This window comes from Bombus flavifrons, chromosome 2 (genome assembly GCF_040668555.2).
Source record: "Bombus flavifrons isolate JBK064 chromosome 2, iyBomFlav1_principal, whole genome shotgun sequence".
NCBI lineage: Eukaryota > Metazoa > Arthropoda > Insecta > Hymenoptera > Apidae > Bombus > Bombus flavifrons.
The window spans coordinates 9,191,149-9,213,673 of NC_138443.1; the positions used below are offsets into that span (position 1 = coordinate 9,191,149).

The following is a 22,525-nucleotide window of genomic DNA, read 5'->3' on the forward strand; positions in this document are numbered from 1 at the left end:
ACATTTTTAAACGTATGAATTATCCCTAAATTTATTAAGGCTTAGTTTCATCATATAATATAGCTATTTCAAGTGAATGTAGATAACTAAATGTAAAAGCCATACTTTAATGATTGATATTTGCATTTACTATCGTATTATGTAAAAAAGGAGATATAGTTTTTTATATAATTTATTTATAATGTATTTTAATTGATTGGCTAAAAATTGAATTGGTTGAAAAGTTGTACTACTAAGAAAATTATTTGAATTGAAAAATGAAAGTGGCAAAATTATTATATAGAAAAATGAAATAAATGATATGTATCGTATTTTTTCTAAATTCAATAATATATAAATTATAAGTTAATTATGAAATAAGTATTATTTGTTTATTTTTCTTCTAGTATAGTATAGATACTATTTACACTGAAGATGGCAGTATAAAATAAGGAAATATAATTCTGTTGAGAAGGGAATGTAAAAATAAGGGAATAATTGGTAAAATAATCAGATAGCAAAATAAGTATTAATTATACAATATCAAATTTTCAAATTGTACAAAATATTTCAGATCAACTTTCTAATATCTTTTACTTTCAGATACCGGAATTTCAAATCGATTTATACATCTTGAAGTTTGTTGTTCGTGACTACTGAGAGCAAGCTTATCGGTACTGATTGCTATTTGCCGTATAAAAGGTTTATTTGCGTACAAGTTCGTAATGTTTTCACGATTTTCTCGACTACAACTAATACCGTGATTGGTTTTGCAATCAAAGTTAATTACGATAATATCGAGAAGTGCATAATATCGACATATATTACGTATTTCTCGTATAAACAGTGTGTGAAGTTAGAGTCTTAACCTCGTAAATAACGTTTCGTATTCGACGGTATATCAATCATATACTGCTTAAAATTGTAAAAGTGATTGAAAAAGATCCACATCAAAGAAAATAACAATGAGTCCTTTAAATCGAGGACCTCTGCTAGGGCCAAGAGTCCCACCCGCTGGTATACGACCTCCACCACCTCCTAGATTTGGTGGTAGAATTCCACCTCCTGGTTTACCTCCAAGAATGCCACCACCTCCAATGAATCCAGTTTTTGGGCCGATAAGACAAAGATTACCACCACCACCACGACCAGTTGGAGTAAATCGACCAAATGGACCAATGCCACTATTTGGTCCAAGAGTCAGAGGTATTGCTCCTATGGTTCCACCGATTAGTTTAAGAGGTGTAGGACCTAGAGGACCATTAATGAGGCCTTGGCATAGAAGAGCATTACCTCCTCAGATTTTATCTCATATGAGACCAAGATTTTCAGTTGGCAATGGTAATGCAAAAGGCAAAGCACTGAATAATGTAAAAAAAGTCAGTAAACTTGAAGTAAGTATGAAGTTTTTTAATCATCTTGATATTTGTAGAGTTGAGCAAATAATAATTCTATTACTTTGTCAAAACATGTAGTAATAACTGCATGAGAATGAAGGCATGAGCAATGAATTTATTTAATTTATTGATTATTATTTTCCTTATTTAAATATGATTTATTTGTATTTTAGTCTCAGTAGTATTATGAAGGAAATAATTATCTACTTTTTATTCTAAATCTTCTTTTGTATTTGAAGTCACTTATTTCAGATTGTGGTATTTAAATAAAATGGATTTATGAATCAATCTAAACTTAGTTACTATAAAACACATGAAGGAGAAAAGTTTATGTTTCTAGATATAATTATTAAAATTCTTCATTGCCTAATAATACATTTCTGATAAAATTTAATGTATTGATTGACAATAAACAGCAACTTGTTTTATCATATACATGTATATGCTTTGATATATAAAAAGAAATTAAGAATACAAATTTTGAAGTTATTTAAATTCTGACTAAAAGATATTATAATTATTTAGGAATTAGAACTAAAGAAACCATGGATGACTGATGAAATTCGAAGTGAAATACAAAAGAAAAATAAGTTGTATGCTAAAGCAAAAAAGAATAAAGATGCAAAAGAATGGGAAGAATTTAAGGATTTAAGAAACAAAGTAACAAGGATGATCAGAGATGCTAAAAATGATTATCTTGCAAAACATCCAGAACAGGTATTTTTTCCATTTAATTTTTGTACATATAGTATAAAATAATATTCTTTTCATAACTAACAATTTATTAAGGGAGATTAAACTATACTTTTTTGATCAATAGTTATTTCATATATCTTTTATTTAAAATATGTTATGTACAAATTATATAAGAAGAAGAAGGTGTAATTTTTATATTTAAAGTAGTAGCCCTACAATATAGGAAAAATTACAACAGTAACTAAGTTTGCAATTTTGATCATTTTATTTTCTGCATAATAAATTTTAAATTATTTTAATACAGAAGAGTCAATATTTTATATATTTATAACTTGATATTTTGTGTACTATACATTTTCTTATAATGTTTATAGATATTATACTACGATTAAAAATACAACACCATTTACAGTTTCATATCTATAGAAAGATTTGTTATATACTTTTATACAATCAAAAAAGTTTGTAAAATATCAGTTACAGGATTGGTAATCTGTATGGCTGTGTGGGATTCCAAGACTTTTGAGTTTCCAAGTCTTGAGACAATTCTGCACATTTCTAATAATCAGTAATTATTGTAAAAAATGAGTATAATACACTAACTTGTAGCACATCCTTTTTAATAGTTTTAACAATAGCTTTACTACTATTACTTATGTAATAAATATTTAATTATAATGAGAGGACAAAAGAGGTAGACCACCCTGTAGAAATAAGTAACAAGTAATTGTACATGCTTTCAATGCAATTAATATCTGTATTCTTCTACTATTTGTGAGTATTAACATAATAATCAAAGACTGTATTTGGTGTATCTTATATCATAGGTACAATAAAATTCTACTTCATTTGTTTTAGCAATTTGCACTAAGTATTTTTAGAACATTTCTTAAGATTTAAGGGTATTAATATAATATATAATATAAGGATTTAGATTTATTTGTTGTGAGATCATTTATATATGTATAGACAAGCTAAACAGTTATAGTTATAATTTATAAGTGTAAATACTTTTTTATAATATTCAAATCATTTACAAGTTGACAATATTTAATTGCATTATAATAATTATATATGTAGATACATTTATTTCATTTATTTCATTTGTATTAATTGTTTTATTTAAAATAATATATTTGGAATTATAAAACATAATAAAAGTATTTTTATAAAAAGAAGATCCTAAAAAAATTACATTTGTCTAATAATAAATTTTTAATTTTGATAATAATACTACTAATATATTATTTATGTACAAGATAAATATTATTTGCATCATTTAATTGGCTCCTGTCATAGTTGACAAATTGCTTTGATTACAGGGTGGTCAAAAAACAGATGATAAGAATACGATCGAATCCGAGGGTGTTCAGAAAACTGAGAATGCGACTGAGCAATCAGAGCAAATGGAGCTAACGGAGGAGATGCAGCCTTCCAGCGAACAGGCACAGTCTTAAGCTTCAGGCTACTCCTCCATATAAACAATTGAACAGTTGAAATTACACAAGTATTCTGTTTTCAAACTTCAGAACGATTTGATTCTTTCTTATTTCAATGTGCAGTATATTGAGAACACTGCAGTTTAAATACTTGTATCATTTTTAATTACAAAATTTGTATTATTATCCGTTTTTTTGTCATTTGTAAAATATCATTTCTTTGCAATATAAGTTCATTCTTAGCATTTATATTATAAGTGTGTAATGTTAAACTATCATGCTAAAATATTTTGAGAAAGTAGAGTTTAGTAATGAATAACATTTGAATAATAGATATTCTCTTATTTTTAGTAATACTTATAAAAATTAAACTGTTTTTTTTCTTACATCATTAATATATGCTTATATATAAATGTAAAATTTTGTATATTTCCTATATATATACTTTCACGTTAGAAGTATTAAATATCTAACTTTTTTTCACACCAATATATCTATATAAAAATCTGGCCTTTGTTAACTCTGTTATCATAAAGCTCTTTAATTGCTCTTTGGCCAGTATACAGTGCTGCAAGCTATAACATTCTTAATGGAAAATTTTGTGGAACCGCTAAATATTCTCTGACATACAAATTTCATTCAATATAAAATTTTTCTTAAGTATTTTCTTCATAGCTTGTGGCTCTGTATCAAGATATGACAATTTTTGTGATTGTTTGTTATTATGTGCCGTAGTATTGAATATTTTCATTTCAATAATACATGACTTCCACAAAATATAAATTCAGAACAAGATAAATTTGTAATTAAGATACGTATTGTAAGAATAAATCGTATTTCTATAAGTTCTAAATCTGGTGTCCCCAATTACTCTATAAACCACAAAAAGAATTCTAATATGCGTTCAATAATCGTTCTGAAATATGAAAATGATCTTTTTAGATTTCATGCATCAAATAACTTTTATAAAAGTATTGTCTTCCTAAAATTTTGATCAATTACACGTTACATCATCGCATATAATAAAGATATACTTTGTTTAATTAATATTATGTGATAAGTAAAATTATTAGATCTACAATATTAGATATACTTTTACTTCAAAACAATTTAAAATAAGAATTTATTATATTGCTTAAAAGTTTTAATGAAAGACTTTTTATACTGCCAATCTAATTCTATATTTTAGGACTATAATATTTACATTTTTTACAAATTACTTTCTACTGCTATACATTTGTGGTAACCATAAAATATTTTTTTTGTAACTATACACAAAATTTATCCTATGTTAATTGTTGATTTAAAATATGAGATATAAATGTGTGTTTATAATACTTATGTAAACTTAATAAGTGAATTTCTGAATACCCTGGAAAAGATTTTAAAATGTAAAGTGTAAGCAAAAGTTGCATATAACAGCAATCATACAAATAATCATTATTTGTAATACATTTTTATATTTACTTATATACATATATCAAATATTGATTTTACTCAAATAATTATGAAAAAATACTTCTATAATCTTATAAATGTTACAGTACCGTTAATAATTCCTATTAATTTTTAATATCCTTTTCTACAAACTTTATATTGAGAATGTAGGTATGTGAATGTAGATATCTCAATTAAGAAATAATTTACATTATCTACTAATGTAAAACATCTTTATTATTCAAACTAAAAATCTATTATGCCTTAAACGAAAGAATTATTTTAAAAAATACAACACTCTTCGAGTTTCAAGTAAATATTCATGTATTATATGGTACCAAAACAAAAAATTATGAAACCATGGAATTAATGTATAAAACAGACATTGAAAGAAGTCAGCGAAGTCTCATATATTACTACTTTCATTAACAATTGTACCTCAAGAAGTATTTTTGCATTGAATTTGAATGTGAACAATGTATAAAAAATATTTGAAGTAACTATTTTTAGGCTCATCTTTATCCAAGTGATGAAGAACCATATGATCAAAGAGATGAAAATTACATCAGTTCAGAGGATGATGAATCATTTTATTGTGAAATATGTGATAAAGATTTTTCATCAGAAGATGCTCTTTCTGAACACAAAACGGGACATAAACTTTGTGGTATTGATGGATGTACCTTCTCTGCTCATCCATTACTTATTGAAAAGCACATTATTATGCAACATAATACTGGTTTGTATCATAAAATAAAAAATGTATCAACTCCAGAAGAGATTGAGAAGTGGATAATGGAGCGAAAAAGGTAAGTTATAATAATTTTTAAAGTTGGTAATAATTAAGAATGATTTGTATGATACTTAATAATATTGTAGGAGATATCCTACAAAAGCTAATGTTGAATTGCAAAAGGCAGAAGAAATGGAAAAGATACAAAGAGGAGAAATAATTAAACAGAAACAAGAGGTTACTAAACGGAAAAGAAAAAATTTTGTACGTTCTAATAATCAAAAAACAGCAATAAAGAAGGAACCTATCAAGATATCTAACAATTTTGAAGAACTGAAAGAGAAATACAGGGGTGTATATCAATTTTCTGGAACATGTGAGCATTCTATTATTGTGTTCATGTAATTTATATATATATATATATATATATATATATATATATATATACTAATATTCTTTTTTCATTTTTAACATATTTGTATGAATAATATTTGTAGTAAGCTTAAGAAATGAAAGTTTGCAAACAGAAGATCAATCTAATAATGATATTAAAGATGACTACAAGGAAAATAATAATTATATTTCTGATGAAGAGGAAACATTAGTTGCATTACCAAAATTTACTATTGCTACTTGTAGTATACCCAATTTAGTAGCAGATTACAGAAGTGCTTCTGAGGAAAGTAGGTATATTTATATTAATTTATAATAAACTCATTGTTCGTAATGGAGAAGTTATTATTTAATGTTCATATATATTTTATATATAAGTTCTATAAAATAATATTTGTAGGTGATGCACCTGAAGAAATACCACTTAAACAAATAAAATTAAATAATGACATAATAATAGAAGAAAGTAGTGCAATGAAAAAAATTGTTGATAAAAATGAAGTTGTTGGGAATAATTTGCAGTCAACAGATACAGTTCCTAAAATTTCTAAGATTAAACTGCCTATTACAGTAAAACGAAATTCAAATACAACGATAAATAAGAAACAACCATATACGTCCCAATTATTGCAAAAATTACTTTCAAGATCTATTCAACATGAAAGAAATTTAATTTGCCAATGTATAAAATATATAGTAGATAATAATTTTTTTGATTAAAATTTTGTAGTTTAATCCGTAATGTAGATATTTGTTAATTATCTTCTTTTATATCAAAATACATCTTTTATTAAAATAGAGCAAGGATAAATGAATATTATGATATATAATCATTTATTAAATTTTATAGGTTATATATTTACACCAATTAAGTTTTGAAAGAACTTTTTTTTTTTTTCTTAAATTGTTTCTCTGGAATTTCTGAAGCATTATCATCTTCTCCTCCTCTCTTCTCTCCACTTTTTATAGATATAAGATGCTTACTTTTCTTTCCCGAAAGTGCATCATTCCAATCAGTTTCTGTCCCTTTAATTGCATACTGTTCTAAGTCTTCTCTTTTCAATTTTTCCAATTCAGCCTTTTGTTTTGCTTTTAGTTCCTAAAATTAAATTTATATAATATAATAAATTTTATTATAGATATATTAAAAAATATTTAATATATTTGATATTGTAAAGAAAATAATCAAACCTTAGCTGCAGATTCTAATTCATCGTATAAACTTTGTCCATTGATGGGATTCAATTGTATTTTTTCATTATCAGTTTCCATTTTCATCATGGTGGTTTCAATAAAATTCTCTGCTATTCTATTGAGGCACTGTACAAATTTACGTATTGTACGATTGAATAAACCAAGTAGCTGTGTTGGTGGTAAATCTAATTCTTCTGCTAATTTATCAACAGTTTTGTGTTGCAAGCCTAATCCTAATAAAATTGCCTAAGAATAAAAATAGGAACATTAATAAATATCATAAAAAGTTATATTTAAATACAATTATTTCAATGTTATTAGAGACATTATAAACATCATAAATACCGATTGCACTGCCGATAAATTAGTATCATCCATCATGTTTAAAAAGTATGTACGTGCTAATGACGGCAATAAATCCATTATTAAATGATAGTCCGCCATATTATTACTATACATGGTTAAACGTTTTAGATCGTAAGATGTAAAATAAATATCTAATATATCTTTCGTCAATGCTAAAGAAAGCAATTATATATATTATAGAGACAAATTTAAACATCAAGGCAAATATATCATTAGAAATGCACTAACTTGTAATCTCTGATGAAACTGATTTGTTAATCAATATACTTAAAGCCAATGAGGACGAATACATGTTAAATGATATAGACAACAGATTTATAAATCGTTTACGAAAGTCATTCCAGTATGCTTGTAGCCACTTAACATCTTGTTCAGAATTTATTTTGTACAACATAATACAAGAATGTTCACCTGTAATATCATTTGTTGTTTGCCTAAAGAAAGAAAAAATAAATATTTACTTTTGTTTAATATATGATGTAATAATATTAATAAACATTAATGTTGACCTTAAATATACTGGTACAAAACTAGCTCGTTTCCAAAATTTTAAGAGGGGTTCAGTAACCCCAAAAGACACTCCAATATAATCCAAACTTTCTGGGCGTCTTTCGCTTAGTTTTAAAAGGAGTGGTGGCAGAGAAGCTCGAGGTTCTAAAAGATAATTAATATAAAATTAATAGGATAAATTAAAATTATATAATGTTTAGTATATAGTACAATAAATTTGTGCAGTTACCTAATCTTTCTTCTAACAAATTCACTTCTTCATCTTGAACTTTTGATATTTGTGTTGTGCATGTTTCTGACAGTGTTTCGTTAATATTCAGTATTTTCATTTCGTAATATTGTTTCAATAATTCCAATGCTCTAGCACCATATCCCATCTATATCAAAATATTTATTGAGTACAAATTACTTTCATTGATTTATATAATGATATACACTTACTCCCTGATACTCAGGATGTGTTGCAATGCGGACAATACGTGCTCCAGCCAACGCTGGAAAATCTTGATCTTGATATTGTTGCGCAATAGTCCATGGTATAAGATCACCAGCTGCTCTACGCCCTCGAACTAGTCCATCATTTATAGTATTTTTACTTACTTCACCTTCTAAGCAAATCTACGCATTATAGAAATATTAGAACTACCAGAAGTATCGAAGTTACATTATATACATATTATATTACTCACTTGAATAACCACTAATACCTCAGGTAACGTTTTCTTGTTTGAATCTATTGGACCCAAAAGACAAAATAAATGATGTGCTGGCGCATCAGACATCATTTGTAAATCATTTGGACTATTCTGAAACATTATTAGAAATTCTGTGTCTTTTCAAACTTTAAAGGAATGAAAGGATATATTTACCTTGTAGTGCGAGGCGACATAAAGAGCTACCAATCTTTGTAAAAATAATTCAGATGCTTTGTGATAAGAAAATAAGGTATCTCTAAAAAAAAGAATGTAATAATATGAAACACTAAACATTATACAAAATAGTAATTATTGTTAAAAACTTAATTACCTATTTATGTAATATAACTGACACATATCAGGAGGTGGGCATCCAGATAATATAGGTGTATTTGTTGTAGCATTTAAACATAATAAATCGCACAGCCATTGCTCAATAGAATCTCCTGGTTTATAACGAATAGATTCCTCTAAAGTTAGTTCATGTAACTGCCTTCCAATAATAATCTTTTCATTTTGTTGTTTTTCATGACTATTTGAGCCTATAGTTTGACTTCTTAGTTGTTGTAATAGTTTTAATGATAAAGATCTACCTGTTCCTTCATATCTATTAAAAATATATAAGTATAAGTTGTATATAAATATTAAACCATGATTAAAAAGATAATTGAAACATAAGATATAATTACCCATTAATAGTTGATGCAAGAAATATTAAATAAGGACCAAGCATAGCTTTCACATAGGGGAGAGGTATTGCTGCAGCTTCATCAATTACAAGTAATTCAGCTTGACTTAATTTGTGGGCATCAGTAGGATGAATGTACTAAGAAAAATAGATTTCTTGTTAATTATATTTACATTATTATTTTGACAAATTGATCTTATATATCAAAAGTATACCTGAATTGTTTGCCTGTGATCTCGAAAGACATTTACACGTACAGTAGCTTTATTAAATTCAGGATTTGTAGATTGTACAAGTCCATAATCAAGATGTTCTTGATATCCTAATGCATCAAATCCTAAAAATATAAAATAAAATTTTACTATATTGAAATATGACATTACCTTTTAATATTTACCTTTAAAAACGAATTCAAATAGCGTATTCAAATTTTCTGGACTTGGACTTGAAATGTAGATGTTTGAATAACCAAATGTTATGGCACCAGCAACAGCTAAACCTAATGCTGCAGACTTTCCACGACCTCTGGCTGCAGTTAAGGAAACAGTGGATCTTAATGTTTTTTCTGATATGCATTCAATAAATTTAAGAAGTGCTTTTGCCTAAAAATATTAATATATCTTATATATCATATATTTTACCAAAATATACATATTTATTTATTTTATGTAGTAAACCTGATCAATTGTCTTGCAACAATTAACAAGAGAAGAAATAGGTTGTGTATCTTTTAAACTTTCTTTCAATGCATCTAATTCTGATAAATTTTCAGAAGAGGTTGGTTTTTCTATGGATTCAATCTTTAAATTGTGTGATGATAATGGTAATACATTCAATTGATCATCAACAACTAAACATCTTTTACATGAAGCAAGAGATAATAAAAATCTTTCATTAAATCGACCAACAACATCCTAGAATTAGATAAAAAATATTAAGAAATTATTTAAGTTAGTTAAAATGTTATTAGTTTACAAGTTACTTAAAACTATTGTTCAAATTAAACAAATCTATTTATAAACTAATAAAATAAAAATTAATGATATACTTTATGTGCTTCTGTACGAAATCTTTTATGTACATCCATATTCATGGTATATAATTGTTTTAAGGAGTTTATTGATTGTAAAAGAAATACTATAAGTCCTCCTCCTTCAATAGTTTCAATAGTTCGTGCTAACAAATTTGGAGTAATTGCTTCAAAGTCCTAAGAAAAATTATTTTCTGTTAAAGTGATAATTTATATCCAACTTAAATAAAAGGAAATCTTACTTGTAGAACACACATGCCATATGTATTCCCCAATATTTTATGTGTTTCATGATAATAACAATATCGTATATTAGTAGAAACAACAAATAATTCAAATGGATCATCTTCATTCACATCCAATTTTCCTGATCTAACTTTCTTTTGTATGGATTTCATTCGCTTCTTTCTATGACTACTAAAGCCTAAATCTTTCTTATAACACCAAAGAACGGAAGGTCTAGCTTTTACAATAGTCTTTGATAACATATGATGTAGTAAAACAATCTAATAAAAAATTGTAATTTTAAAATTTTAAAAATTTATTAACACATATAAATTAACATAAATATATAATAGAAATTTAATTATACACTTATATATTTATTATTTACAAATTTAATGTATACTAACCTGATCTCGTGCTTTTTCACCAATAACAATAAACATTGTTCTATGTCCCGTAACAACACCATTTTCAATTAAAACACGAACACGATTATCTATCTTTTTTCGAACCATTTTGAGGATAAAATGCTTCTCTCTTGTCTACAATTTTATTCGAAAACGTGTACCACACACGTGTACGCACAGTGTACATTTAAATCACAATGCGCGCATCTATCTTATATCCTTAATGTTAACCCACATGTACAATAAATTGTCACTACATATTTTTATGAAAACATTTAATTATTATAAAAAATAAATAGTGTAAAAATCATTAATTTTTATGGCTATAAAATTATAGCCATAAAATTATATTACAAATTTAATTATATTACAAAAATACATAATAGATTAAAATTGGACGAAAATTAAATATTTAGACTCGATTCATATTAAAATTGAATAGTATGTGAAATTTATATATTTCTTTACTCAGGTATCAATAATTTGACTATACGTATATGATTATAACACGAACAAAGATTTTGATTATTTATTTAATAAAAAGCAGGAAGCATAATTATATACTTAAAGGTATTTTGAAGGGTAGTAATCTTTACGTGGATCTTAAGTAGAGCAAAAATATATAAAGCATATCACACGTAATTGATTTTTTCCACGATTACATATTATTAATAAAAACATGAATATTTTTATAAAAAAAAATATTTGAGAACTTTTATATTATATGAAGTGAATATTAAGAATATATTTTTAATTTACTTAAAGTACTTTTAGATAAATAATGTAACTATTAGTTGTACTTCTTATCATAAACATATTACAGTTGGTTTCAAATATTATTGTTTTTAAGAACTGCAAAGTGCATGTTGAATATTTATAATTATAACATACATAAATATGACATAGGTTAATTATAAATGATTTATTGAAATTTATTTATAAATGTAGCCCTGTAGTATATTTATAAAAAATGGTTGAGAAAGTTTCATTAAGAAGATCTATTGCAAAACTGGATTGTCCAGCTATTATAGCTTTTGGCAATCCTTTGCTGGATGTTTATGTAACAATAAAAAATGATGATTTGTTGAAAAAGTTCAATCTTCCTACGGATGGAGAAATAGAACTTCCTGTTGAAAAAATGCAGGAGTTGCTGGCGGATTTACCACTAGAGTTAATAAGTATATTTGTTAATACATGTTATATGTTTGCATTGTGTATATTTTATACAAGTATTTATCTTTTCCTGTGGTTTAAAAATCAAAATATGAATGTAATTGATTTGTCTGTGTAAAAAATATACAGTGCAAACATTGTCACTTTAATATTTATTTACAAATTTTTTTAATTCAATTAATATTGTTTGTTTATTAGTATCATTATTATAAAAGAAAACAACACAATTACATTACTAACAATTTAAATGTCATTAATGATATATATGAAATAGATCACGACATAGATTCAGTGCTGGAGGATCAGCACAAAATTCAATGAGAGTTTTACAATGGCTTTGCGATGAAACTCATCAAAATCAATATACTATATATTGTGGAGGACTTGGAAATGATTCAGGGGGGAAAATGTTGGAGATCTTAGTTAGATCAGCAGGTGTGGATGTCAGGTTTGTAGATGCTTTAAATATTCTGTCTTAGTTTATTCCGTTTATGATATGTTTTTAAATGTGCATATTTTTACAGATATGCAATACATCCAACTTTACCTACAGGACATTGTATAGCATTGACAAGTGAATCAACTCGTAGTCTTGTTGCCAATATAGGAGCTGCTAGTGTATATACTCTAGATGACCTTAAGAAAACCAATTTATCATTGGATACAATAAAAATAATTTATATTGAAGGATTTTTCCTAACACACAGTTTTCCTTTAGTAAAAGACCTTGTTAAACAAGCAGAAGAGAGAGACATAATTATTGCTTTCAACTTAAATGGAACATATATATTTAATGTACGTAAATATTCTAAATTTTAACTAGTAGTTTCAATCAATGAAACGACAAAATTATTACATCTAGGGTAATAGTATTAGAAATTAATAATAATATTAAATCAACTTTTGTAGGATCATCACATAGCAATTTGTGAAATGGTAGGATATGCAAATATTGTATTTGGTAACGCAAGAGAAATGGAAGCTTTGGCTCAATCATTAAATGTTACATATGAAGATGTAACAGATATACCATTTTTACTGAATAGTTTAAAGAGAATTACAGTTAATGTTTGTAATACAGTCAATGAAGATTGGTTGCGTCATGGGGGAGTATTTGTTATGACTCAAGGTGGCTCAGCTCCAGCAATTACTGTTTGGGGAAGAAGTCAATCTGTTCAAGTATGTTACAAAGAGAGAAACAATTTCCTAAGTTACAAGATTGAATGAAAATTCGTTTATATCTTATTCAGGTACAACCAATTAAACCAAAGGCTCCTGTTGTAGACACTACAGGTGCTGGTGATGCTTTGGCAGCTGGTTTTCTAGCCGGCGTTTTAGCTCGATGGAAACCAAAATATTGCTTAGAATATGGTTGCAAAGTAGCATCATTTATGGTAACCAAACTTGGTATTACACTACCAGATAATGTACCACCAGATTTATTAGAATAACAATGTTTATTACGAACGAGACGGTTTATCATTAAACAATATTTATCCATCTCATGTGAAATTCTACAAGTAACTTTTACTCAGAGTTTTATTAGAAAAAGAATTGTTGTGATAATAGAAATATAAAGCTTCATATTTATGTTTACATCTTAACTACATTGTAGCTTTATCTACAACTGTTATACGATTGTTGTAGAAACAAAGTTTTAGTTTATTTAATATGTTATATCAATGTTAGATTTATAAAATCTAAAAATAATCATTGTTTTTATTGTGAAAAAAGTCATATCGTATATCTATCATATAGATTGGTGCCAAGGGATTTACTTATATTGTTAATTGTATTTTAAAAATGGTAGAATACAATATCTTTAAAAAATTTCTATTAACATAAATAAAAAGAACAAAATGTATAACATTGTTCAGATATATAAATGTTTGTCATATTGCATTGTACAAAATCTTATAGTTTAAATTTTTAAACAAAGAGTTTAGGTGATAAAGATTATTATACACTGGGAAAGATGCTATATCTATAAAAACTAATGTACAAAAGTATTGTACAAATTTATTTTTACAAATAAAATTATTTTGGAAAATATCTCTTCATTTTTAATCATAAGACATTTTTTAATCCAGTTAAAGTAATTTTTTTTTATACAATTTTAAGGTTAAATACAAACATATTCGATTGGTATTTATTTCTATATTGTTTCAATATCTTATTGAAAAAAGAGTGAGAAATTATTAAAAAAATAAATACAAAATTTAGTATTGTTCAAAATATTATTTTATTTTATTCAATATTTTATTTTAATCAATAAACTATTAATTCCAGAATATGTAAAAAGTTAATTTTAATGAAGGTACTGTCAGTCAAAAAATATAACAAGGGAGAAAGTTAATGAATTTCTAATCATGTCTGCGCTTTAAGTATAATAAAATGTTATAAAATATTTTTTCATAAAAGCAGGTGTATTTAAATTCACGAATACTCAAATACAAAATGGCGCAATAGAAGTGTGCTCTTAGTGCAAGTAAAACGAAGTGAGGAAAATAATTTATTTTTCTATGTGTAATAGACTTGACTGAAATTAAGAATTTTGAAAATGTCTATGGTAAGGATTTAAATAATCTTCATACATATGAAGTTTCATAGTAAATTCCGTTAATGTATTTCTATCATTAAAGTAATTTGTACGATTTCGATTAAAAACACCGTTTATTGTATTTTCTAACCTAACTTTCATGTTAAAGTAGTAAAAATAATAATATTTTAAACACGCAGTTATTAATTTCGATATGATGAGAAAAAAAGGGAAATTAAATCATGAATACAGCTTATAATCTATATTTATATGTGTTTATATGCATATATATAAGGAAAGTGCACAATTTTTCATATTCATAACTAAGATTTTATATGTCTTTTATGCTTTATTGGTATCAGTTTATTTAAGTAACGTAGTAAATTAACTTTTTTAGCGACCTGATGATCATAGGAGAAAATGGAACAGAGAAGAGTACGAAAGAATAGCACTTCAGCGTCTTCAGGATGAAATTGCTGAAGAAGAGTTGGGAATTCCAAAACAACCTGCAGTAAAAAGAGAGTTGCTCAAACAAAGGGATTATAAAGTTGATCTTGAATCTAAATTAGGAAAAAGTGTTGTTATTAATAAAAATACACCATCATCACAAACTGGAGGGTAAAAATAAATTTTAAAAAGTCTCTTTTATATGAAATATGAGATATAAAATTGTAATTCTTGTAAACGTATTATACTTACAGGTACTACTGCAATGTTTGCGATTGTGTTGTCAAGGATTCTATTAATTTCTTAGATCACATCAATGGCACAAAACGTAATCAATTATATACATTATTTTGTATTTTACTACATTATTATGTTATTTTGTATACTTCAATAGATATTAATTGCTTAAATAATTATTTTTCAGATCAACGTAATTTGGGTATGTCAATGAAAATAGAACGATCTACATTAGAGCAGGTTAAAGCACGCTTTGCAACGAACAAAAAGAAATTAGAAGAAAAAAAGAAGGATTATGATTTAGAACAGAGAGTAAAAGAATTAAAGGAAGAGGTTTGTTTTATCCCTTGTATTCCTTTTGTGCAAGTATACTTTATTTATTACCTAATTTTTCATAATCAAATATTTTTTATTGTCCACAGGAAGAGAAGATAAAAGAGTACAGAAAGGAGAAGAGGAAAGACAAGAAAAGAAAAATTGAAGAAATAAATGAAGATAATGGTGGACCTTCAGATGAAATGGCAGCGATAATGGGTTTCTCAGGTTTTGGTTCTAAAAAAAAGTGACAATGAGATACTATCGGATTATTTGATGAAAAATTGCCTTCTGAAGATGTATCTTAAGAAAAGACTATGGTGTTATTAATTTCTTAAGAAATGTTTCATTTGAGAATTAACATTGAACACTACAAGATCATGGATAAAAAAGACTGATCTTATTATAAAGATTTATCTTTGATATCAATATTTAAGTTTCAATATAATTTAATTTATTTCCTTTTTCTTGCATGACCAGTGTTTAAATGAAAAGATAATTTTTATCTATATCTGATATAACGAACAGCAATTCATTTTCTAACACAATGAAAGTATGTTGATTTAGTATATAAAAACAGTAAAATCACTATGGAAATTATGTGAAATAGCTTTAGCCTTATGGGTCACTTGTCGTTAATGTACTCTAGATTTACTGCAATACTAAAGTCAAGCTTTATGAAGTGTATTTACAGTTTTCCTGGACCAGCAATGTAATGAACATTATTTAAACAATATTGTAATTTGTCAATAAAAGTACAAGATTTTATATACATGGAATTATTGTCGTTTATAAAACTGCATTTACATTATTGTACACGTGAAGTTTACGATAAATAGCAAGTTTCAAATTTTTGATAAAACGAAAGTGGATGCCTCTGAAATATTCGCTGTTGTATCGTAATCATTTCTACAACTTTCTCTCTTGCACTTCCAATCTCTCGTTCCTTATCTTACCTTCGAAAAAGAGGAAGATAATATCCACTCGCAGCTTACCTTCACGCGCACACATGCATATTCGACACACACTTAGGTATATTCTCACTCTTTTTCTTTCTAAAGTTGCAAGAGAGAAGGTATCCAGGAGAATTGAAAGCAAGTAAGTATGTAGGCTCCTCCTACCTAGAACTAAACTCTGGGACCGTTTTACTTGGTTCATCTTAGCATCGTAGTTCAGTGTAGTCAACACTTGTGATCACGGAGCGTTCACGAGTGCCGCCATTTATCCGAAGGACGATCATTCGTAGTCAAGAGATTGGAAGCCGTAGTCTCGGAGGTCGTTCCTCCGCAAGATAGTTTGCACGTGATTTCTGATTGACTATAGTCAGTGCACGTGCGTTAGTGGCACGCATCAATTTGACGTTTCGATACTTTGCTTCTTTTGCTCTTTACAATCCATAATGTGCAAATAAACAGTAAAAATTTATACTTCATCATATACTCAAGTAGTCGATACTTTACTATTTTCGCTCTTGAAAATTCATAACGCGTAAATAAATAATAAAAATTTATGTCTTTAGTCATATATTCAAGTAGTTGAAGAATTAAGTGTAATGTTGCAAAATATAAATTAATCTAACAAATTTGAAAATTTTTAAGAGCAACGTAAATCAAGAGTAACGTTCGAGTTCTAAACAATGAATTGAGAAGCAAGAATTTCAAGAAAAATATGATGTTTCGTGATGGTTGTCGAAATGACAGAAGTTAAGCGATTCTGACAGAAGATTCGTTGTGATACAACGCGGATGAACAACGATTAATTTGAATGTCTTCATGATAGATTTTACAAACGCGAGTGCTGGTGAACTATTATTCCGTTCTATGAAAAATTCGAGAAATTTCACTTAACGATGCCACGAACTCTCCATCCCATCCAGGAATGTAACTCCGGAAAGTCAAGTGAGTTTATATATTTAGTTTATACATTCATACATTGCGGTCAATAAAATATTTTATTATATACTATTATTATATATTATATATTATTATAGTGCCACAATTTTGTAGAACATAGATATTAGCTACGTACAGTGAGCCACGAAATTATTCGTATGCAAATTAAATACACATGTTTCTACATTACAAAATTATTATCTTATTATTTCATATATTTTTTTTAATTCTCGACTGTACGTATAATTCTGTGAATCGTTGTATGGTTTGAAAACTAGATTAACTTCACTACATTAATAAATTTAATATGATAATAATAGAATATGGCATATAAAGAGATAATTTATTTGACGGAAATGTTTGAAAAAATGTAATTCAAATTATTCTTAACGATTATTCGTAATCGTTTTTAATGAATGAAAAATTATCTTCTTCGGAGTGTATTTTAACGGATCATATGAAGAATCTCTTTTTACGTATTACAGATGTTCGATGTTTCTTGTTCTGAAATGACGTGCACTTTCCCTTTTCTTTTCCACGGAAGTGAAAATAATCGGTCTAGAATGAATTTTGCCCGTTATATACCGTTTGCTTGCTTCTCTCCGACTTTTATTTTCAGAATTTCTGTTCACTCGTGCGCGATCGATCGCCACGATCGAACCAATGTACCGAAACGATCGATATATCACGATGAATTTCTTGTTTGTCCTAACTTTCAACCTAAAATTAATAAAAAAATAGAGTAATGAATAGAAGTATTGGTGCAGACTAACTTATCTCATAAAATTCTGTGTGAATTGATAAAAGATCATGATTCTCTATTCAATCCTCTGCAAAATATGAGAAGTAGGGGTTGAAAATAGTTATGATATCGATTTTGGTTTATAAGACATTCTGAATAATCGTTAGGAGGAACTGAAATTTTTGTCCGCGTCTATATTGAGGTAATAGAAATTTTAGTAACATGTATTTTATGCATTCGTAATAACATTCACTAATCTCGTATTATAATGTTTTATTATAATATTATAATATTCTTCTTCATATTAAGACTAATATTTTTAACATTATTATGATTGTATTAGCAATATGTATTATAATGTTAACGTCACTAACGATATACAATGCCAGTGATTTCAATGCCTGATAAGAATACTGTGTCGTCATGCTGAACGCGTTCGTTATGTACCTCTATATACCAGTATTTCATATGAGTGGCACTTTGAGATTAATTTAGATTTATTTTAAGTAACGAAATAAGTAAATATCAAATTGACGTGGTTAGTTAAATGAATCTCAGACAATTATTGCTTGGAATAAAAGTAATATTGTGTTCACGAATGTAATATCTAGCTATGTCTTGTGATCAGGTTTGATCGAGAAAGTAAACGTCGAAAGTCGCCGACAGAAGGTGTTTAACGTACGACGTTAGTTTTAATGTAACGATAGCCATGTTCTATAGAACTTTCTGAAAGTCTTTCAATGTCCAGTTTTTAAGAGTGGTACCCATAATGACGTCTCTCGAAATTCATACAACACTGTCCTCAATCATAACGGGTTTCTTCTTTGCGAGCCGAACTAAACTAGAAACGTGTTCGTTTTTCGTCGCGTAATATGATTTGGCACGTGGTAATTTCAATCGATTTTTAATCACTGACCTATCCTTCTTATATGTTGTTGTATTCATTCTTCTTCTTATCCTTGCTTATTTTTTTGTTCGAACTTTACCCTTGTTGATTTTAATTTATATAAACTTTTTGTCAATTTGCAGAGTTCATATAATAAAAAATAATCAATTTCTGAAGTTTATATAAGAACATAGCCACTTTTCCAATTCTGCATCAAAGTGTGGATAGGTGCTACAAGAAATTCTTTTATTTTACCAAAATTTGATTAAGAAAGAAAAGTGAAGAAGAGAGAAACTTCGAATGTCGAGCATCCAGTCTAAAAAAGTTTCTGTTATCAAATAGAAAACGAGAATAACAATTACCAAGTTTAGCAGAGCGAATCTAGGTTTACCGTCACGCTGTTGTTTCAACGTGGACACACGACGCGATTAAATAATAATTTTAATTGAGTTACACGCGTTTAATTGTGACGGACTTTTAAACATCTGCGCACAAAGTATTTATTAAATTACGATATAATCGACATGATAATGAACTCTCGTGATCGAATAAATGAAAAATATTGTTTCAAATATGAAATCATTATTACTTACTTGTATAGAGATATTTGTATAGAACTGGAAGCATAGGTCGTGTTGAATGAAGAAGTTGTTTAGTTTCTGAAATAACAGTTCCATGACGTTATAATATACAACCAATAACTGTATTGCGAGTTTTAAGAATCGCACGTCTCCCAGTGTGACATTGGAATGCAGTTCTTTGAACTATTCGGTCCTTATAAGTTCTTTGTAATGACAACGCGTCGATACATTTTTTATTACTGTACTTTCTTACCAATGATTATGATAATATATGTTCGATTATTTATATCAACTATTTGTTTCGTTTTAATAAATTGTAGTTTAAACACGTAATGATATTTGTTAGTGCACTGTGATATATTAGATATAATATAAATGTGTTATCAAACCTGACATAATTTGTCAAGCATTTTCATCATCGTTATTCAAAAAGTACTATATCATTCTCAAAAAATTCGCAGTTACGTTAATTTAATAGTTGCATCTAAGTAAATCTATGTTACCTATGTAATCATGGGGAGAACGAACGAAGAAAATTTATTTATTCATTTAACGTTAATAATTACATTCAAATAAATTTAGTCTATTTTATTGTATCATCTTGCAGTGCTATCATCTTTGTAATAAATGCATTGTAATTTATTGGTCACCCTGTGTAGCGTCTTGTCACGATGATACGCGAGTTTCTACAATGGCCGACGTTTATCAATTTTTCTAGCGGTATATTATCTACTGTCCAGCTATTTACGAACGAACATGCTCGCCTAAAGCAAAACGCGGAAGAATTTGCCGTTGGAACATCGGTATAGCTAGCTAGTGATTATCGGGCAGAATGCTCCGACCTCTAACACCTGTTAGAGGCTCGTCTCTCTCTTTCTCTAAGTTAGTTTTGCCCGTGGATAAAGGGTCTCGAAGTTTCAGTCACGTCTCTTCTAAACTTATGGTTCTCACGTGAAAAATCCGTGTTTCCACTTTACCATAATCGGTACCGAGGGTTAACGGTCTTTCTTCTGTCTGCAATTTTCCGATGATAACAGTTGCTTCTCCATAGGAAAACGACACATTGTATATGTCATCGTAATTGCAGATATTTTAATACTGGAAACATAATCGCACTTACTAATTTTTAGGTTTGATTGTAATTAGGATGGTAATATATTATTTGATATCCACTTGTGAGAATTGCCTTGAATGAAATGCCTATGTGGCTGTTGGTGTGTAAAAGTAGAATACATAGAAAGAAAAACAAATGATGAGGTGATAGATTTGTAAGAATATACAGGGTGCTCTGGAAAAAGATTGAATAATTTGGAAAGATATGGTAGTTGAAAATTGTAATGTTGTAATTCGTAACTTTGAGAATTTGATCACGTATTTCAACTCTTAAAAGTATCATTCCTTTAATTTTATGATTAACTAAGTTATAATTTTATTGTTTGCCACGAAGTAAAATATAACAGACGTGTTATAGATAGAAATTCGCAGCAAATTAACTTTTATAACTTTTTACTTACTATCTACTCAGTAAAGATATAGATTTTATCTCAAATCAGTTCTGATGATCTGGGGATATGTATTTATAACAAATTTGCGAATCTCTGATCTACATTAAGATTGAGAATCACTCTTCGTATCATCATATCATCTCAAATTTCCATTATTCTTCTCTTTTATTACATCTAACGAACGAATAAAATAGATATCTTGAACGTCATCGTTGCTGAACATTTTATTAAAGTAACGATTATTCTCGCCGATATAAGCAGCGATTTTATCCAGATAATGGCCCGTAACCACGACGAGCTTGATTAATGAGATGTTACGTCAACGAAACACGTTTTCTGGAAAATCACCTAACCCAGATGATGGAAAAGGTAAAAGCTATCGCTCCCATGAAGGATGTGAAACCTTTTTCGTCATTCTGGTCACGAACAAGAGCCAGATCCATACGATCGACCTCCAGCCACCTCCACGACCACGGGACATTGTTTCTGGTAAAACTAAAGCCAAGAAACGACATTTACCTTTTGTGTTTGATCGGGTGCACTCGTCGAAGACGGAGCTTTCAAAAATGCTTAGAAATACGAGAAAAATATAAAAGTGTCTGTTAGTGTCTCCAGCGCCTCGATTTCATCGATAGAATCGTTTAAGGAGTTGGCAAGAAATTGCTAAAGAAGAACCTGGAATTCGCTTCATCGAAGAAACATATGTTTTACAATTACGGGTCTCTTTAGTTGGTGATTTAAATTTTAGTGCAACGATCAAAGTTATCAAAATTTTGAAAGATTATATTTACAGTAGTCCACGAAGGTATTCGAACACTTATAAAAACCTTTTATGAATATATTATATGTATTATACGAAACATTTTGAAATTTCACTAACACTGTAATGAGATTCGATTATTATAACTATATTGGAAACAGGTTTGAAATTGTACGTAGGAATTACAAGACATTTAGTGTAAGTATATATGTATTTCTTAGAGATCAGGAAAGGATTTAAACAATGAGTTATCGGTACT

General features: G+C 27.8%; 4 protein-coding genes across 5 annotated transcripts; 3 read left to right on the forward strand and 1 right to left on the reverse strand.

Moving 5' to 3' along the window:
* The first annotated feature begins 609 nt into the window (after positions 1–609).
* On the forward strand, positions 610–7,703 carry LOC138189924 (FMR1-interacting protein NUFIP1). The gene is made up of 6 exons (XM_069132235.1): positions 610–1,373; positions 1,902–2,093; positions 5,459–5,757; positions 5,828–6,057; positions 6,179–6,364; positions 6,475–7,703. The coding sequence occupies exons 1-6, from the start codon at positions 945–947 to the stop codon at positions 6,792–6,794; spliced, it is 1,656 nt and encodes a 551-aa protein (XP_068988336.1). The 5' UTR covers positions 610–944; the 3' UTR covers positions 6,795–7,703.
* Positions 6,892–11,376, reverse strand: l(1)G0020 (RNA cytidine acetyltransferase l(1)G0020). The gene is made up of 17 exons (XM_069132231.1): positions 11,190–11,376; positions 10,800–11,063; positions 10,576–10,734; positions 10,205–10,441; positions 9,925–10,129; positions 9,743–9,864; positions 9,529–9,665; positions 9,171–9,446; positions 9,014–9,095; positions 8,834–8,950; positions 8,586–8,762; positions 8,374–8,521; positions 8,144–8,288; positions 7,863–8,068; positions 7,614–7,786; positions 7,266–7,514; positions 6,892–7,173 (listed from the first exon to the last, which is right to left on the reverse strand). Exons 1-17 carry the CDS (start codon positions 11,295–11,297, stop codon positions 6,943–6,945), a joined length of 3,036 nt encoding a protein of 1,011 aa, XP_068988332.1. The 5' UTR covers positions 11,298–11,376; the 3' UTR covers positions 6,892–6,942.
* A 262-nt stretch (positions 11,377–11,638) lies between these two features.
* On the forward strand, positions 11,639–13,860 carry LOC138189456 (uncharacterized). Of its 2 annotated transcripts, none has more exons than XM_069131504.1 (6): positions 11,639–11,759; positions 12,096–12,359; positions 12,637–12,810; positions 12,887–13,157; positions 13,272–13,541; positions 13,613–13,860. In XM_069131504.1, exons 2-6 carry the CDS (start codon positions 12,160–12,162, stop codon positions 13,811–13,813), a joined length of 1,116 nt encoding a protein of 371 aa, XP_068987605.1. In that variant the 5' UTR covers positions 11,639–11,759; positions 12,096–12,159; the 3' UTR covers positions 13,814–13,860. The 2 variants fall into 2 exon arrangements, with proteins under 2 accessions (XP_068987605.1, XP_068987606.1); XM_069131505.1 differs by lacking the exon at positions 11,639–11,759 and adding an exon at positions 11,798–12,011.
* Positions 13,861–14,726: 866 nt separating this feature from the next.
* LOC138189634 (zinc finger matrin-type protein 2) lies at positions 14,727–16,693 on the forward strand. The gene is made up of 5 exons (XM_069131713.1): positions 14,727–14,931; positions 15,299–15,519; positions 15,603–15,676; positions 15,773–15,918; positions 16,008–16,693. The coding sequence occupies exons 1-5, from the start codon at positions 14,923–14,925 to the stop codon at positions 16,149–16,151; spliced, it is 594 nt and encodes a 197-aa protein (XP_068987814.1). The 5' UTR covers positions 14,727–14,922; the 3' UTR covers positions 16,152–16,693.
* The last annotated feature ends 5,832 nt before the right edge of the window (positions 16,694–22,525 follow it).

What these genes read in the sequence shown, in the direction of transcription:
- LOC138189456 (XM_069131504.1), top strand. Translation starts at nt 12,160, where the DNA reads ATGGTTGAGAAAGTTTCATTAAGAAGATCTATTGCAAAACTGGATTGT. An exon ending in CTGGCGGATTTACCACTAGA is followed by an intron (nt 12,360 to 12,636) that starts GTTAATAAGTAT and finishes TATATGAAATAG; the next exon opens with ATCACGACATAGATTCAGTG. An exon ending in GAAGAAGTCAATCTGTTCAA is followed by an intron (nt 13,542 to 13,612) that starts GTATGTTACAAA and finishes TATCTTATTCAG; the next exon opens with GTACAACCAATTAAACCAAA.
- LOC138189924 (XM_069132235.1), top strand. Translation starts at nt 945, where the DNA reads ATGAGTCCTTTAAATCGAGGACCTCTGCTAGGGCCAAGAGTCCCACCC. An exon ending in TGGATAATGGAGCGAAAAAG is followed by an intron (nt 5,758 to 5,827) that starts GTAAGTTATAAT and finishes ATAATATTGTAG; the next exon opens with GAGATATCCTACAAAAGCTA. An exon ending in ATATCAATTTTCTGGAACAT is followed by an intron (nt 6,058 to 6,178) that starts GTGAGCATTCTA and finishes TAATATTTGTAG; the next exon opens with TAAGCTTAAGAAATGAAAGT.
- LOC138189634 (XM_069131713.1), top strand. An exon ending in TCACATCAATGGCACAAAAC is followed by an intron (nt 15,677 to 15,772) that starts GTAATCAATTAT and finishes ATTATTTTTCAG; the next exon opens with ATCAACGTAATTTGGGTATG. An exon ending in TAAAAGAATTAAAGGAAGAG is followed by an intron (nt 15,919 to 16,007) that starts GTTTGTTTTATC and finishes TATTGTCCACAG; the next exon opens with GAAGAGAAGATAAAAGAGTA.